Source organism: Podarcis cretensis (genome assembly GCF_951804945.1).
Source record: "Podarcis cretensis genome assembly, chromosome: 2".
Lineage (NCBI taxonomy): Eukaryota > Metazoa > Chordata > Lepidosauria > Squamata > Lacertidae > Podarcis > Podarcis cretensis.
Genome location: NC_137171.1, coordinates 29,460,436 through 29,475,506, shown reverse-complemented (window position 1 = coordinate 29,475,506; position 15,071 = coordinate 29,460,436). Strand labels below are relative to the sequence as shown.

Below are 15,071 nucleotides of genomic sequence, written 5' to 3'. Positions count from 1 at the left end.
TTCTAACAGGGCATCATGCTATTTCTGTAACTCTTGGAATCATCATAGAAAAGGTTGGCAAGGCTTTAAGGTCTGGACCATGACCCAAGAGGTCACACAAGAACCTTGCCCTTTTTATGATTCATTATGTCCTACAGAGAAGCTTGAATGGACCAGAGAAGAATGGCACAATGTTCTCCCTTCCCCTTCAGTTCTTCCAGTAGCAGTAGATCAATTTGACAATTCTCGGCTGCATCAAAAAGTTAGAGAGTAGCCAATAATGAAAGATCTTTCGTTGCAAAGAATTCACTTTGGAGTCAAATGTTCCAGCTTTCTTAAGATCGTCACACTAAACTGAAGGAAAAATCAATGCTTCACAAAGCCAAGTATAAAAAGTGCCCTCGTCCCCACTTGAGGTGACAAATGGGTATTCATTTTGTCAGAAGTCTGTTTTCACAACAGAAGTCTGTTTTCTGTTGCTTGCTTTATTTAAAGTTGCTCACAAAATAGACCTCCAGGTATAGGTATATAAATTCAATTAATAATAATAATAATAATAATAATAATAATAATAATAATATAATAATATAGAATCTTTCTACTGCATTTTCACAAAAGGGAACTTTGTAAAGTACTGTACTGCTATATGCTATTTTGAGGATTGATAATATTTGCTGTTGGTACTTTAAAGTCAAAATGTTCAACCCAATAAATAAAGCAGGAGGGATGGGGGAGCCTGTCACAGCCCAGATGTTGTTGGATTCCAATTCCCATCAGTCCCACCAGTATGACCAATGGTCAGGGATGGCATGAGTCGTAGTAACAGGTCCTCCTCCCTGCTTTACAAGATACACTGAGCTGTGAACAGAATGTTTCAATAGCACTCTTGCTCCTGGACTAGCTAGGTTAAATTCAGAAATATATTGGCTTAACCTTAGAATTTGGAGTGGAGATTACTGCATCAATTTATTTGCTTTCAATACCCGAAACATTGTTCTTTGAGTAGTCCTGGAACTTTGACTTGCAGATGGGTGTCTGCTTTTCCGTTATATTATCAGGTGAATGAGATCTTCCCTGTTTTTTTTGCAGTGATTCAAGTTCTTTGCTGTCAGTTATTTCACATGCACACAGTGTTCAGAAATCTGTTTTTCCTCCATTGCCCTCTCCCTAGGAGTTGGTGGTTGCACTGAGTCACCTTGTGGTCCAGTATGAAAGCAATTTCTGCACTGTTGCCTTGCAGTTTATGGAAGAAGAAAAGAACTATGCACTGCCATCACCAGCTGCTCCAGGTAATACATCATTTTCTTTATTAAAAAATTATAATAAAACTGTGGAAGGTAATTCTATGAGGGAGGGCAGTTTATTGGCTAAATCACATATTTTTGGCAACCCTTCCCCCCAAAAAAACTGATTTTGTGTGTGAAGGTCAAATGAGGGCTTCATATTGGCTCCATTCACATATCATGGTAGATTAAAGATTTATTGTGGAAGGACCAATAGTTCCCACTTCACTTCTCCCAAAGCACAAGCAGGAGCAACAAACCACAGTCCCTGCCTTAGCATTACATCCAAACGGGGAGTCATGGTTTGTTTTATTCTAAGCAAACCTTGATATGAAGCTAGGGTTTGTTCTTACTGTGACATGTGGACTGGGTCAGTGTTTTCTATCGCTTCTCCTCTTCTTTTCCTTCTCTTTGTACATTCTTCTTAATTTGGGAAATACAGAAATCTGGATAAATTGTTGCTGGCCTTTTATCTCGTGAAATGTCATCTTAAATATTAAATATCCTGGATAATCTCTGGGGACTTGGGAACCTCTCCTATCAGATAATTTAGATGAAAATACAGTTGTCTCCCTGCAATGAGTAATTCAATAGCGCCTTTGTCTGAAAGAGTGGATTATATTAAAAAATATGAAAACCTACTCTCCCATTCCCTTGTCTTTCTTGTTGCTGTTGAATAAAATAATAACGTGTTTACTCAGGATAAATTAAAGCTGTTATGTAAATAAAATGCACAAGAAGCATCTTATCTCCAGCATCAAGACCCAGCTATATCTGGCACAGAATTTCTAAAGCTTTTATACAGCACAAATGCTTCTTGGATCTCTCTTAAGGAGGAAAACAGTTGAAATGCCAGGCTCTCATAGTATACTGCGGCTAAGCATTTGGCTGGTGGCGGGGGGACCCTAAAGCTTTGGTTGACCTTTTGTTACAGACAAGTTATCTAGCCTCACACCTCACCATCACACCCCACCACATTCCTTTAAATGGGGTTGTCATGTTAGTCCTGTTAGAGTTAATGGAGGCTGCACAGCACTTGGTCAGCAAAGTCTAAAATGAACAGATAGAAACAGTAACTCAGATTTAGGTCTTGTTTGCAGGAGGATGTATTCTCCTAATGCCAAAGTAGGGTACTTGCAGCAGTTAGTTTGCGTCTCCATTTATGGACTACCAAGGCCTAACCCACCTTTGTATAATATTAGGCCACAGTCATGCTAAAAACAGAAAGTTGTGATCCTTTTCCTGGGTGTTAGGAGGATGGGGTAGGAAATGAATAACAATATTGTCTCCATAGAAGGTGGAAGCCTGACTCCAGTGCGAGACAGTCCCTGCACACCAAAACTCCGTTCTGTCAGCTCCTACGGGAATATAAGAGCAGTCACGACAGTAAGGAATTTGAATAAGTCTCTGCAGAATCTCAGTTTGAATGAAGAATGTAAGTTTGCTTTTCAGGATTCTCTTACCATTTACTCTTTGAATGCATGTATGCAAAGCTTACTCATATGATTGCTTTCAACCACAGCAATAATGAACCGACTCAGTGCCTATAAAAGTTTGGACAGCATACCTAAGTGATGTGATGCAGGATTAGATCCGGAAAACATGAATGGAAGAGAATTCACAGAAGAGCACTTTCCTGTCTCCTCTCACTTTCCTCCCACTGCCGCCCCATGTTAAAGGCCAATTAAGAGGGTCAGGGAATCCTCCAAGGTTGGAAGAGGCATGGGAGGTGCTGAAAGGGGAAAGGGCAGTTCACATAATGCTTCCATGTGATTTGGGGTGATTTCCCCCTCCCCTAGAAATGCACCCATCACATTCTAGAGGGTCCTCTGATCCTCAGGATTAGCTTTTTGCAAGTGCAAGATGGAAGAACAGCACAGTAAGTTCCCTTCTGCTTGCAATTTCCAGTGTACACAGGTTTTTTTTTAAAGAGATATTAAACTAGCCTGTCTTCCCACAACTTGAATGTTCTAGAGTAGTGGTTCCTAATTAGCGATGTACTGAAGACACCCTGTTTTTCAAAAGCCAAGCCATGGACCTTTGAAAACGTTGACATCTCTGTGGTAGTTTTGGATATGTTATTGGTGCCACCATACCCTCTAACATGTCCCAGTGCAAAACAGGGACGTGCTCAGGTGTGAGTCATGTGACCAATACAAGAGCACAGCTCCAAAAAGCACATTTTTTGAGTGCTGTGTTCTTGCATGAGAGCACGGCCCCCCAAAATGGGATGTCCCGGACAGTTGATGGGTATGTGCCATGGACCTCCTGGGTGGGCTCTGTGGGCCCCTGGGGTCCGTAGGCCACCAAGTGGGAACCACTGCTCTAGAGCAAGATTTTCCACAGCCGCCAATACCGACACCCTGTGGTTGATGCAATCATGCAGGAAATGAATGAAGACCTGGGGGTCAAGAAAAGGGCCTAGGAGTGAAAAAGAAGTTTACAGGCATAATGCCAAAAATTTAATTGAGAACTATGAGCATCAGAAATATAGGCATAGGCATTTACAGAGCACACCTCCCTTGCCAATGATGAATCTCTATATTTAATAAGATAATATTAAAGGTAAAGGTAAAGGTACCCCTGCCCATACGGGCCAGTCTTGTCAGACTCTGGGGTTGTGCGCCCATCTCACTCAAGAGGCCAGGGGCCAGCGCTGTCCGGAGACACTTCCGGGTCACGTGGCCAGCGTGACATCGCTGCTCTGGCGAGCCAGAGCCGCACACGGAAACGCCGTTTACCTTTCCGCTGGTAAGCGGTCCCTATTTATCTACTTGCACCCGGAGGTGCTTTCGAACTGCTAGGTTGGCAGGCGCTGGGACCGAGCAGCGGGAGCGCACCCCGCCGCAGGGATTTGAACTGCCGACCTTTCGATCGGCAAGTCCTAGGCCCTGAGGCTTTTAACCCACAGCGCCACCTGCATCCCACTAAGATAATATTACAATACATCAATTTTTTGGTCATGGTGATGGATAATTAAGAAATGTTAATCATATATTGATATTTCTTGACTTTATTTCATTTACGTTCCTAAGAATTTGGGTTGGAGTCAATGACAACTTTATTGGCACATCGAGGGGTCAATGTACTCAAAAGTTTGGGAAATCCTGCTGTACACTGATACTCCAAGGAATACTGTCCTTGCACACTTGCTTCTCTCAATGTTTCTGTACTTATTCTTTGTCTTCAACAGCTGGGAGCTCTGTTGCCTTTTCCCCTGGGAACTTGAGCACCAGCAGCAGTGCCAGTAGCACCCTGGGCAGCCCTGAGAATGAAGAGTATATCCTGTCTTTTGAGACCATTGACAAGATGAGAAGAGTCAGCTCCTACTCTTCACTGAATTCACTGATAGGTGAGCCTGCACATTTCCAAGCCGCCTCATCTCTATTCTGCAGAGTATGGTAGGAAAGCTTTGAGGAGTAGTTCTTTGTAATGGCACATAGGCTCTTAATGTGAGTGGACAGCAACCTGACAAAAGGAGATGGGAAATTTGTTTGAAGTTTTTGTGTGTAGATGCAGAACAATGACACAGCTGCATTTGTGTGTGAGAGTGTGCCAGTTTTTCGAAAGGGGATGATGCATTTTCCATTGTTAACAATCCCAGCAAAAGAACCAAATGTTGATTGGAATTTGCAGCTGCTTCCAGCATTCTTACCTAGAAAACTGGGTGTTTATATTTAGTTTTGATGCACTGCCTTGTTGATAGTAACACCTATGTTGGCTACAATATACTAGAGCAGAGCTTTCCAAATTGTGTGTCACGACACATTAGTGTTTTGGCTACAGTGTGTAGGTGTGTCGCACAATGTGTGTCCGTATCTCTTAAAAGGGGTTAGTTTAACCTTCGGTTTGCTAGTAAAACTGAATTACCATGTCTCAAAATGATGCATGTCTAGGAAGTGTGTCACCAACATGAAAAGTTTGGAAAGCTCTGTACTAGAGAGTGGGGCTGACTGTTATTTCAGTTTCTGTTTCCCTGTTTTCTAGGGCTCATAGAGAACTCTATATGAAGCCAGTTGTATTCATGTTTGTCTGCATCTGTGCATCAGTTAACTAAGTGATCCATGGAGTTGGGCAAAGATGAGCGTGGAGTGGGATGGAGACAGAATTCTTGTACCTTGCTTTCTTATTTCTCCTCCACTACCATTACAACCTTCCCTCTTACACCCACCTCACCTCATTTCCAGTCTTTGTCTGGGCAGGACAGGAAAGCACCCAGTTAGAACAACTGTTCCTTTTGCATCATAATGGACGTGGTTAACTCATGTGCCACAGACATTTCCTCCACACTTAGCTCCTGTGTTTATGTGGAGGTGAAAAGGGGGAAATAGGTCAAACCACACAGATCAGGAAAGAAAAAGAGCTACTGGCTTGGCCCTGCCCTAGTTTCAGTACCTGGCACCTCCTGTTATAAGGCTGAGTTGTAAAACTTGAGGCCTTGGGAAACCGTGGGCTAGATGGGCAAATAGTCTGACCCAGGTATAAGGCAATTTTCCATGTTTGTTTTCTTATAAGAGTAGCATGGCAGGATTAGTACAGTTCCTGTAGGATTGTTTGTTTGTTGTAGCTAAATTACTCAGGCTTGCTATGTTAGTCATCCCAGTCCCCAGACTAAAGTAATGTAGATTTTTGAGGAAGAGTGAATTGGTCGGATATTAAACTCACACAGACCGTTCCAGAGTATGAAGCACAATATTGCTCCTAGACTATGATTCTAACTAATCATCGATCACATTGAGATGATGACAAATGGTCACACGGCCATTGAAATTTGGCTACATGATAGCATTGCAAAGCCAAGTAAGCGAGGACAGGAAATATTTCCACTGCCTTTGTGCTTATTTGGAGCCCTGCCCGCTGAAAAGGCATAGTTTTTGAAGGGGATAAGAGTTTCTCCAAAAAGTGCCCCCCCCCACTTTAGCTCAGCCCTGTAAAATGGCCCACTGTCTCAGTTCCTGTGGGTATTTCTCCATAGTCTTCTGCTAATGTAAAGAGGTGCCTATTTTGTTATTTACATGTGTCTTAAAAGAGTTTTAGAGCACAGCTGAAAAACATAGCCAAGGAATGAGATGAGTGAGAGCATCTTGAAGCACAAAAGCAGCTCTCTAGTGCCTTCCTCATTCATATTCAGACAGGAACAGCTCATATCCAGCTGTAAACGACATAGCTTATGGAAGTGTTTAAAATTCATAACTTGCACGGAATCCCATTACTTTCAGCACTTACCTCTTTAAGGCCAGGGTTTTTCTTCTTCCTCCATGATTTCTTTTTTTCTCCTCCTTCCTTTTTCAAATGCATCTTCCAGCCTTGCCTCTGCTGCATTCTAAAGGAAATGGTAAAAAAAGGAAACCTGAACTTGGTCCATAGGTTTGCGCTTGAGTTGACCTGAATGGCAGATTATGTAAACTTTCGGTATCTTGTCAACTCCAACCCATTCTCTCCTGTTTAAATTTCTTCTCAATTACACTGGGCAGGAGGGGGATAACCTGTTCAGGACCAAAGGCCACAATAAGAATTTCATGAGCTAGATGGACTCAGACCACTTACACATAATTGACACTAACATTGTAAAATTATTATGGATTTCTAGGCAATGAAAAGTTGCACTTTCTTTGTGACACCATTTGTGTAGTTGGCAGTGTACTGTTCAGGGTAGACTGTGAGCTCATTCCGGGTGCTAAACAAGGTCTAGAGGAGACTGGTTTGGGATGTGAGGCAGTATTGAGAAGCAAGAAGCAAGCATAGACTCCTGGGTATCTGTGGCTGGATCAGGTTGTTCACAGTACCTGATAGCTCCCTGGGCAAACTCCCAGGGAAGAGGGATGTTTTCTAACAAGAGTCTTAGCCCACCCAAATAAGCCCAGGCTCCAGCCTCTTAGCAGAGGGCAAGTAACTTGGAGCATGGCACTCCATTGTTGTCAAGTGGGCTTCCAGGTATGTTATCTCTGTTGAGAGCCTTAATGGAAGTGAAGGTTATGGGTGGTTGGTGCGGTGATGGAGTTTTGGATCCTTTCTTGAGATGGGCCAGTGTTTGGCTCTGTATAGGGCACCTTCATGGATTCAGTTAGCTTTTTTTAGCTCATGGCAAGTAGCTGACTAGCCTAGACTAATTCTCAGGTCAGCCGTAGAGTCCCTTCAGCATATGAAGAGCGGGGAAAGGCAATATTGAACAAGTAATAATTTATGCATAGAGAGGGGCAGGATGGAGATAAAAGCATGTGAGGAATGGCTCCACAGCTCCATAGTAAAGCACATGGTTTGCATGCATCTGTTCTCAGGTTTCTTCCCTGGAATCTCCGGTTCAAAGGGTCTCAGGCAACAAGACTGAGAAAGCCCTCTACTGAGACCTCAGTGAACCACTGCCATGCAAAGTAGACAATACTGGGTTAGACAGAGCGGTAGTCTTCTGACTCCAAATAAGCCAGTTTCATATGTTCAAAGCCTTTTGATGCTTTCGTGCATGGGGCCTTTTCTCTCAGTTGCAATCTGTTTATTATCATTTCTTAATATGCACCTTTTGTTATGCTGCTAAATGTGAAATTTATTGTTATTTCATAGCAGTTGGTGGGGTGGGGTGAATCCAACCCTCCTGACCCTGACATCACAGCTGAATGCTGCAACGAATTAGAATTTTGCAACAGTCTGCTGTAAAATAAATATCCTTAGAATTATATAATTCTGAGCCCAGGAACTTATTTAGAGCTCCAGAACTGAACTGAGCTCACAATAAATCTACACCAAAATCAATTTTGGTTACACCCACACCCACCCACACAGACACACACCCCTTTCCAGCTTTCTTCATTCTTTCAACATAGTTTAAGGGCAAGGAGTCAATTTGTTGTCATCTTTGTAAAACAGCTGGGGGTCAGAAATCTGTGTTGATCTACTTCAAATCACACAGTGATCTACCATTAGATCCTGATCTGTCTTCTGCTCACCCTGTTCTAGCACAATAGGCATAAATTCGCTTCTCCTCTGCAAATGCATGCATTTTAACAATCCTCTCCCCCACCCCACTTCCAGTCTATGTGAGGCCATAGCACTCCCATAAGTGGGTCAGGCTGAGGCATTTTGCTTCTCTAGAACACTGCAACTCCACCAAATTTTGTGCTTAGGTCTACCTTTTGCTACGTATCCAAATGATATCTGAATCCCATTTTTAGCCCTTTCTCATCTTGAACATACTGTATTTGTGCTTTTATGCTAATGCAATTATCCAAGCAAAATGTGGTTTGCCTTGGAAATGAGTTTTCTGAAACCTCCAGGATCCATCAAGCCTGGGGTTTGCCTGATTTGATGGGGAAACGGGAGTTATAAGCAGTGTACTTAGGAATCCACCTATACATAATGCTATTTACAGAATAATGTAACTGTTCAGAGAGTGAAGTTATGGTCTTTGTAGGGCTAGGATAAGAAAAGGTAAAACATGAGATGCAAAGGAGAGGAAAGATAACATTTATTACATTTTATTATTATTACATTTATAACTTGCTGTTCTTCCAACGAGCTCAAGTCAGTATCCACTGTCCAGTTTCCTTCTTCTGCTATTTAACCTCACACAACATTCCATTAAAGGTTTATAACACTAAGAGAGAGTGACTGGCCCAGGGAGCTTTATGGCTGTGCAGAGATTTTAATTCTGGTCTCCCTGGTCCTAGTGTGGCACTTTAGCAACTATAGCACACTGGTTAGGCTTAAGAAAAAGTGGGGAACTTTTCAAAAATGATGTGTGTTGCCACAAGCATGCATATTTAGATTGCTTTTCTCATATGCAGATTTAACAAGTCATTTGTGCTCTCATTTTAAAGCAGATGAAATGTCGGGTGTATCACCCAATTAAACAAATCTTAGTAAATTAATTGTATACACTTTAGGTGGCATAAATGGGAGTACCTCATTGAAGATGGCACTTGCTATCAGCAGGTTTTACATTTGCACTTAAAAATAAAATAAGTTAAATAAATAAATGTGCTGGTTGATTGGTCAGGACACCATTTTCATAAATAATAAAAAATTGGTTAATCATTTATAATAATAAATAATAATTTATTATTTGTACCCCGCCCATCTGGCTGGGTTTCCCCAGCCACTCTGGGCGGCTTCCATAAAAACCAAAAATACACTAAAATATCACAGATTAAAAATTCACAGATTTAATTCACTAAATTTAATTCACTAAATGTTGCAGTCCTACTTTAATTGCCTGCCATGTTGGCAAAATATGCATGATATAAAAGAGCAAATTAGTTAACACAACAAAATAGTAAAAGAAATAATAACTGGTAGATTTTTATAAAATTTATTTTACATATGTCATATGGCTATTCACTCTCACTGAATCCCATGCACCATAACTATCAATAAGCTCTGGTTTTTATCTTTGCCAGCTTCCCACCATCTCTAGTTTTCCCTGTAGCCTTTCCCAGTTTTACCAGGGGTATGTGTAGAGGAGGTAAACTGGCATCTGAAAAGGTTCTCACTTTGTTCCTGATGACACAGTTGTGTTGCCGGGAATGCTGGGATCTGTAGCTCTTAATTCCTCCCTGCTCAAACCATCAAGACAAGAAAATAAACTTGATTTAATCTCCACTGGGTTGCAGGGTCACAATAATAACTTAAAGGTGGGTTCTTCAGTGTCCCTAGTTTTCTTTAGCTACAATTTACCTACCCTTTCTCTCCCCTCTCCCCAGCTCAGTAAATTTGGGGTGGTAGGAAAGCAGCAGGGAATATGAAGATGACTGACACTTAGGCAAGCTAATTATGGGCTAAGACAAACTTGGGTTAGTTTGTAATTAGAATGGAGGAAATTCTGAATTTTGGCCCCATCCATTGTTGTGCAACTAGGGACTGCAGTGTTGGATTCCTCCAGCTTCTGATCTCTGACTAAGCCAGGCACTGGTGGGAAATTAAATGACAGCACGGCTATCTCAACTTTTGTGTGCCATGCCCTTTTCAGTACTTAGGGTGGTGAGGCAGAAAGATGTAAACCATTTGTACTGCCCTAATCATGGCTGTTAAATTGAATGAAGAGCCATGCATATCGGAATAAAAACCAAAAACTATCAATGAAGAAAGCAATTTACTTCCCATGTTCATTGCTAAAAGGAATCATTTTGCAACTCTGTACTGCAAGGTCCATTTAACCAGTGTTGAATTGGCCCAGCTAATTACAGAGCTGTCATTTTAGATGAACTTGCAGCGTATAACACTCCTTCCTTATGCTTTGTTTCTGCATCCCTTTTTTATTTATTATTGTACTCCATTATGCAGAAGTAGAAAAGCTTCCCCACCCCCCCTGCTGCTAGTATTTCCTTTCATCAGCACACTGACTCAGTTGGTTCAAGCTTGACACGAAGCAATTTTGGATGTGTCATTCATGTGAATCAGTGCTATGAGCAATCCTTTCACTAAAGGGGGGGGGATAAAATAAAATAATGTATAGGGAGGTAGGGGGGTACACTTTCTAATGAGTCAAAAAATTCTTCATAGAAATTCCCTCTGTTCTCCTCAGCGAGTGAGTGAATGAGGAATTGCAGTGGTGAATTCCGTTTTGAAAAAAAGATCAGATATATTAAAACCAAGTCTTTTGTGTGAGCTCGCTCTTTCTTTTTCTGTCATAAGAGAGCGCTGGTGTGTGTTAGTACAGAGTGCTGGAATACTGAAACACAGATTCCGTCTCCACCTCACCCCTGGTCTTTCATGAACTTTAAAAGGAATCTCAAACAGTTGAGATTTCCCAGAAGTCCTTATGTAACTTTCTGCACAGAACTAAGAGCACAGGAGGCAGAATGCTGATCAGGGAGAAGAGGGCTGTAGAGAGCTCTCCTGGTGGTACAAGCTGCCTGATGCATTGACAGCTGGCATCTTCTTGACTTTCATCATTTTTTCCTGTGCCTTCCAGAACACACGTGCCAAAAGTCAGGTTTGTTCTATGATCTCAAAGTCTGGCACAACAAAAGATACAAATTGTGTGCAGAAAGTTCTAGACTAAGTAGGGTGAGAAGATACTAGCCAAAGCTGAGCTTTGTCATGACCCTGGGGTCAGACTCCCCTTATTCAGCTGGATGAGGCTGGGGATTCAAGATGCGAGAGTGAATTGCTCTCAGGACCAACCCCAGATTACATACTAAGAAGCATTTGTGCAAGAGAAGCCCATTGCACCAGTACCTCTACAGCCCAAGAAGATCATGTTGTCCTCCTCTGATTCAGCTCAGTGGAACCTCTGTCTCCCGCACTCAGTCAGAGTCCATGACTGCTAAAGCAAGCTGGGCACCTTTAAACAAAAAGTCTCTTCACACAGTTGGTGGAGCAAGTACTAAGCAAGTGAGCAAGTTTTAAACAGGGGAATGTAAAGATTTTGGTATCACATTGCAAAGGAAAAGTTAGGCCGGGGTAACCATCCCCTCCCAGATAATATAGACTACAACTCCCATCATCCCTGTATATTGACCATGCTACCTGGGACAGATAGGAGTTGCAGTCCAAAACATCTGGAGGACACCACATTCATTAATCCTGGCTGTATCCAGGTGGACTAGGAAGCATGGGAAGAGATGCCTAGATGCTTCTGTGCATGGTTGCAGCAATGGCCAGGCTGTAGTTTGTTACATTTTGATGATTATCTGTATTATTCAGAGCAGACCCATTGAAACAAATGGATAATTTCAGTGGATCTTATCTGATTATGACTTAGTTTGGATATCGCTCTTTGTACATTTATTTGTAACCTACCTACAATCTGAAGTAATTGAAGTGGCTTCCTCCCCAACATCTCACACATCTCACCTGGGTAAATACAGAAAAGGAATGGGACCATGAAGTTTGAAAAGGGTTGCCTTTGCGACATGGTGAAGAGGAGCTAATATTAAGTTTTGCTAGAACATGTACTGCTAAATCCATTGTGTGTCAGGCAATCAAACAATCATTTGATCTGCATGAGCAAGTGAAAAGTCAAGAAGTTAGGCTGAAAGCTTTTTTACCTGTCAAAAAGGAAACTGACCCATTTAACCAAGGCAGAGACATAAATGAGGGTGTAGTCCATACACATCTGACTAAGTCATTGGGCAAAAGTTCACAACTAAACTATCAGAAGTCATTCTTTTGCCCCAAACGTTGTGTAAAAATTATGTTAGGTGCAATCACAATACTGATGAGAGGGATTTTCTTTCCAGTGTGTATTGTTTTTCATATTCTCCTGGGGAAATAACAGTACCATTTCATTAGCAATTAGTTATGACTGTTGGTGTGTGGGTTTTTTTAAAAAAATCACTGTCATCATATTACAGCATCTATCTTAAATGAATAAGAGAGCTCAGCTATCAAAGATCCTGTCACAGTTATGAAATACAGTCTAAATCTGGGTTGTAGATTATTTGAGACTGCTAATGTGCTCATATTCAAGTAAAATAACATGTCCAGGAATCATTACCAGTCATACAACTAGACTCTATTAGCATTTATAATTTGACCTCTGAGTCTCTATGTCTAGTAGTAAATTGAAAGCATACTCATTAATTAAAGAGATTGTAATCTCCTTCTGGCAGGGATTTATCTTTTGCCTGTGAATATATGCAAACCAGCATATATCCTGATGCTGTTATATAAATAATAACCGTAAATAATAATACTGAGTCTGGGACATTGTCAGAGTTATAAGATCAGTATATAATATGATAAATTGGCCATAGGATTTAATTCAGAAATACATTCCTTTTTTCCCCTTTTGCGTCTAGGAGTTTCTTTCAACAGTGTTTACACACAGATTTGGAGAGTCCTCTTACACTTGGCTGCTGACCCATACCCAGATGTTTCAGACTTGGCTATGAAAGTGCTCAACAGCATTGCTTACAAGGTAAACTATTGAGTTCTCAAGATTTCGCAAACTATAAATAAGTGGCTCTTGCACTTCTCCTTTTGGAAGACTTTCTGTAATAATGTTACCAGTCAGTGAGAGCTTGTAGAATAGATTCTCACATAAATTTGCTTATTTTGGTTGTTACTTTTTATTTATAGTCTACTTTAATCGAAGAGTTATAGCCTGAGGAATAGCACTTAAAATGAAAAGAAATAGTTAATTCTCCACACCCTGCCAAAAAACAAACAAACTTGCATTCTAAATCAGGTACAGGTCATACAGAGGGGAAGGGGAAATTTTAAAATTATGCATTATGTTATTAGACTGAATGTGCCTTAATCCCATTAATAAACTTATTCTGATTTCCTGTAGCAGTCCCCTTCCCAAAAACACAATATACAGCTATTCATCCTAGTTCAGCTCTGCTTTTGTGGAGGGGCTGAAACTTAACTCTTAACTTTGTCCTTCTTTCCTTCTGCAACTCTGCCCTCTGAGGGGAGAAAGAAAAAGGAGAGTAGATGCTCAAACAGCTCCAGAAGAGCGTAATAGGCAATTGCTAGCAGGAAGGTAGCAGTTATTAGAAGGAACTGAATTATGTAACATGAATAACCCTGTAGATAGGGCTTTCCTTTAATGTCTAGCTAGTAAATTTGACTTGCGGTTTTGGTTATTTTCTTTGCAAACTCATTTAGATTATGCAAGTGAGAGTAAGACTGGATTGCAGATTGAAGCCACAACTGCTGCCCAGTGCAGGTGATCTAGTCCATGTGAGTCAGCATGCAGACACCCCATCCCACTCCTCACTTCTCCTGTATGGATTGAAAGCACCACCATCATTTTGCAAGGGTGATGTGTGTTTCACTCCAGAGGCTGCCATCACTGCTGTTTTTGGAATTATTAGCTCAAACAGTGTTGATAACTGGGCTGTTTTGGAAATCACTTGTGATAACAAATCTTCTACCACAAACAAAGCACTACCTAAACATTTAGATAATATTTGCTCTTGAAAATACTACCCCCATCACTCTCTAGATTGCAGCTAGGGGCTATTTGGATATTGTCTTTCTTATGTTCTTGGCTCAAGCCCTTCTGGTTGCTCCAACAAACAAACAAACATGAGCCAGTCCAACATGAGGTGAGATCTCTTGCTGATTATTCATTCCAACAATGTAGCTCAAGAACGTGCTATGAGAGATGTCACTATTTTAGTGCGCTGAGAGGTGTCCTGTTTAAACCTGTTGTTCTCCTTACAGTGCTATTTTTTCTTTTAAAATGTTTCTTTACTGGCACCCATGACCCACTGATTAATCTCAGCTGATTGGCTAAATCTCTTTGGGTAGTTTTACGACACTGTACCAGACGAATTTAAGCATAAGGAATGAAAAATCTCGTACCTGATACTGAAAATGAATGAAGGGGGAGATTTATATTTTAAATCTCTGTTCTTGCTCGTATCATTGTTACACTTACATTCATAAGATAAAGCGATCAACAATATGGATCAACAGTATGCATGCACATATACAGTGCACTTACCTGTAGACCAGGTTTCTGCTACTTAGATACAATAGAGTATGAGTATGACAGTTCTGGGTAATCCTTTCTTGCAACAAGGTATTTAGCAAGCATGGCCTGCAGATTGAGTCATCATCATTTTAAGGTGGTGAATTTTTCCCATGGTGATTTTTCTGCAGCTCTTCCTTTCAACCAGTATAATAATAGAATTATTCAATGATGCCTCTGGCTATTTGCACATATTGGAATTAAAGCTGATGTACTTTCATGTGTGGCATAACAGAATTGCAAGGTGGACAGGATCTATGATGGACCATGCCATTCCCAACTTCCAGGAAATATATAGAGATGATATATAACAGGAAGCACTACTCAGCCATATGATTCGCTTTTCCCATCATTCACTTTGGTTATACAGTTGCTGCTGCCAAATCAGT

General features: G+C 41.1%; 1 protein-coding gene across 2 annotated transcripts in view; it reads left to right on the top strand.

Annotated features, from left to right (window-relative positions):
• The window catches only part of RPTOR (regulatory associated protein of MTOR complex 1), a 325,970-nt gene that overhangs the window by 245,572 nt on the left and 65,327 nt on the right, over positions 1 to 15,071 (top strand). For both annotated transcript variants that reach the window (XM_079965357.1, XM_079965356.1), the window contains exons 18-21: positions 1,151 to 1,268; positions 2,557 to 2,697; positions 4,456 to 4,614; positions 12,998 to 13,116. In XM_079965357.1, the coding sequence (XP_079821483.1) occupies positions 1,151 to 1,268; positions 2,557 to 2,697; positions 4,456 to 4,614; positions 12,998 to 13,116 (537 nt within the window). The remainder of the gene's footprint in view (positions 1 to 1,150; positions 1,269 to 2,556; positions 2,698 to 4,455; positions 4,615 to 12,997; positions 13,117 to 15,071) is intronic.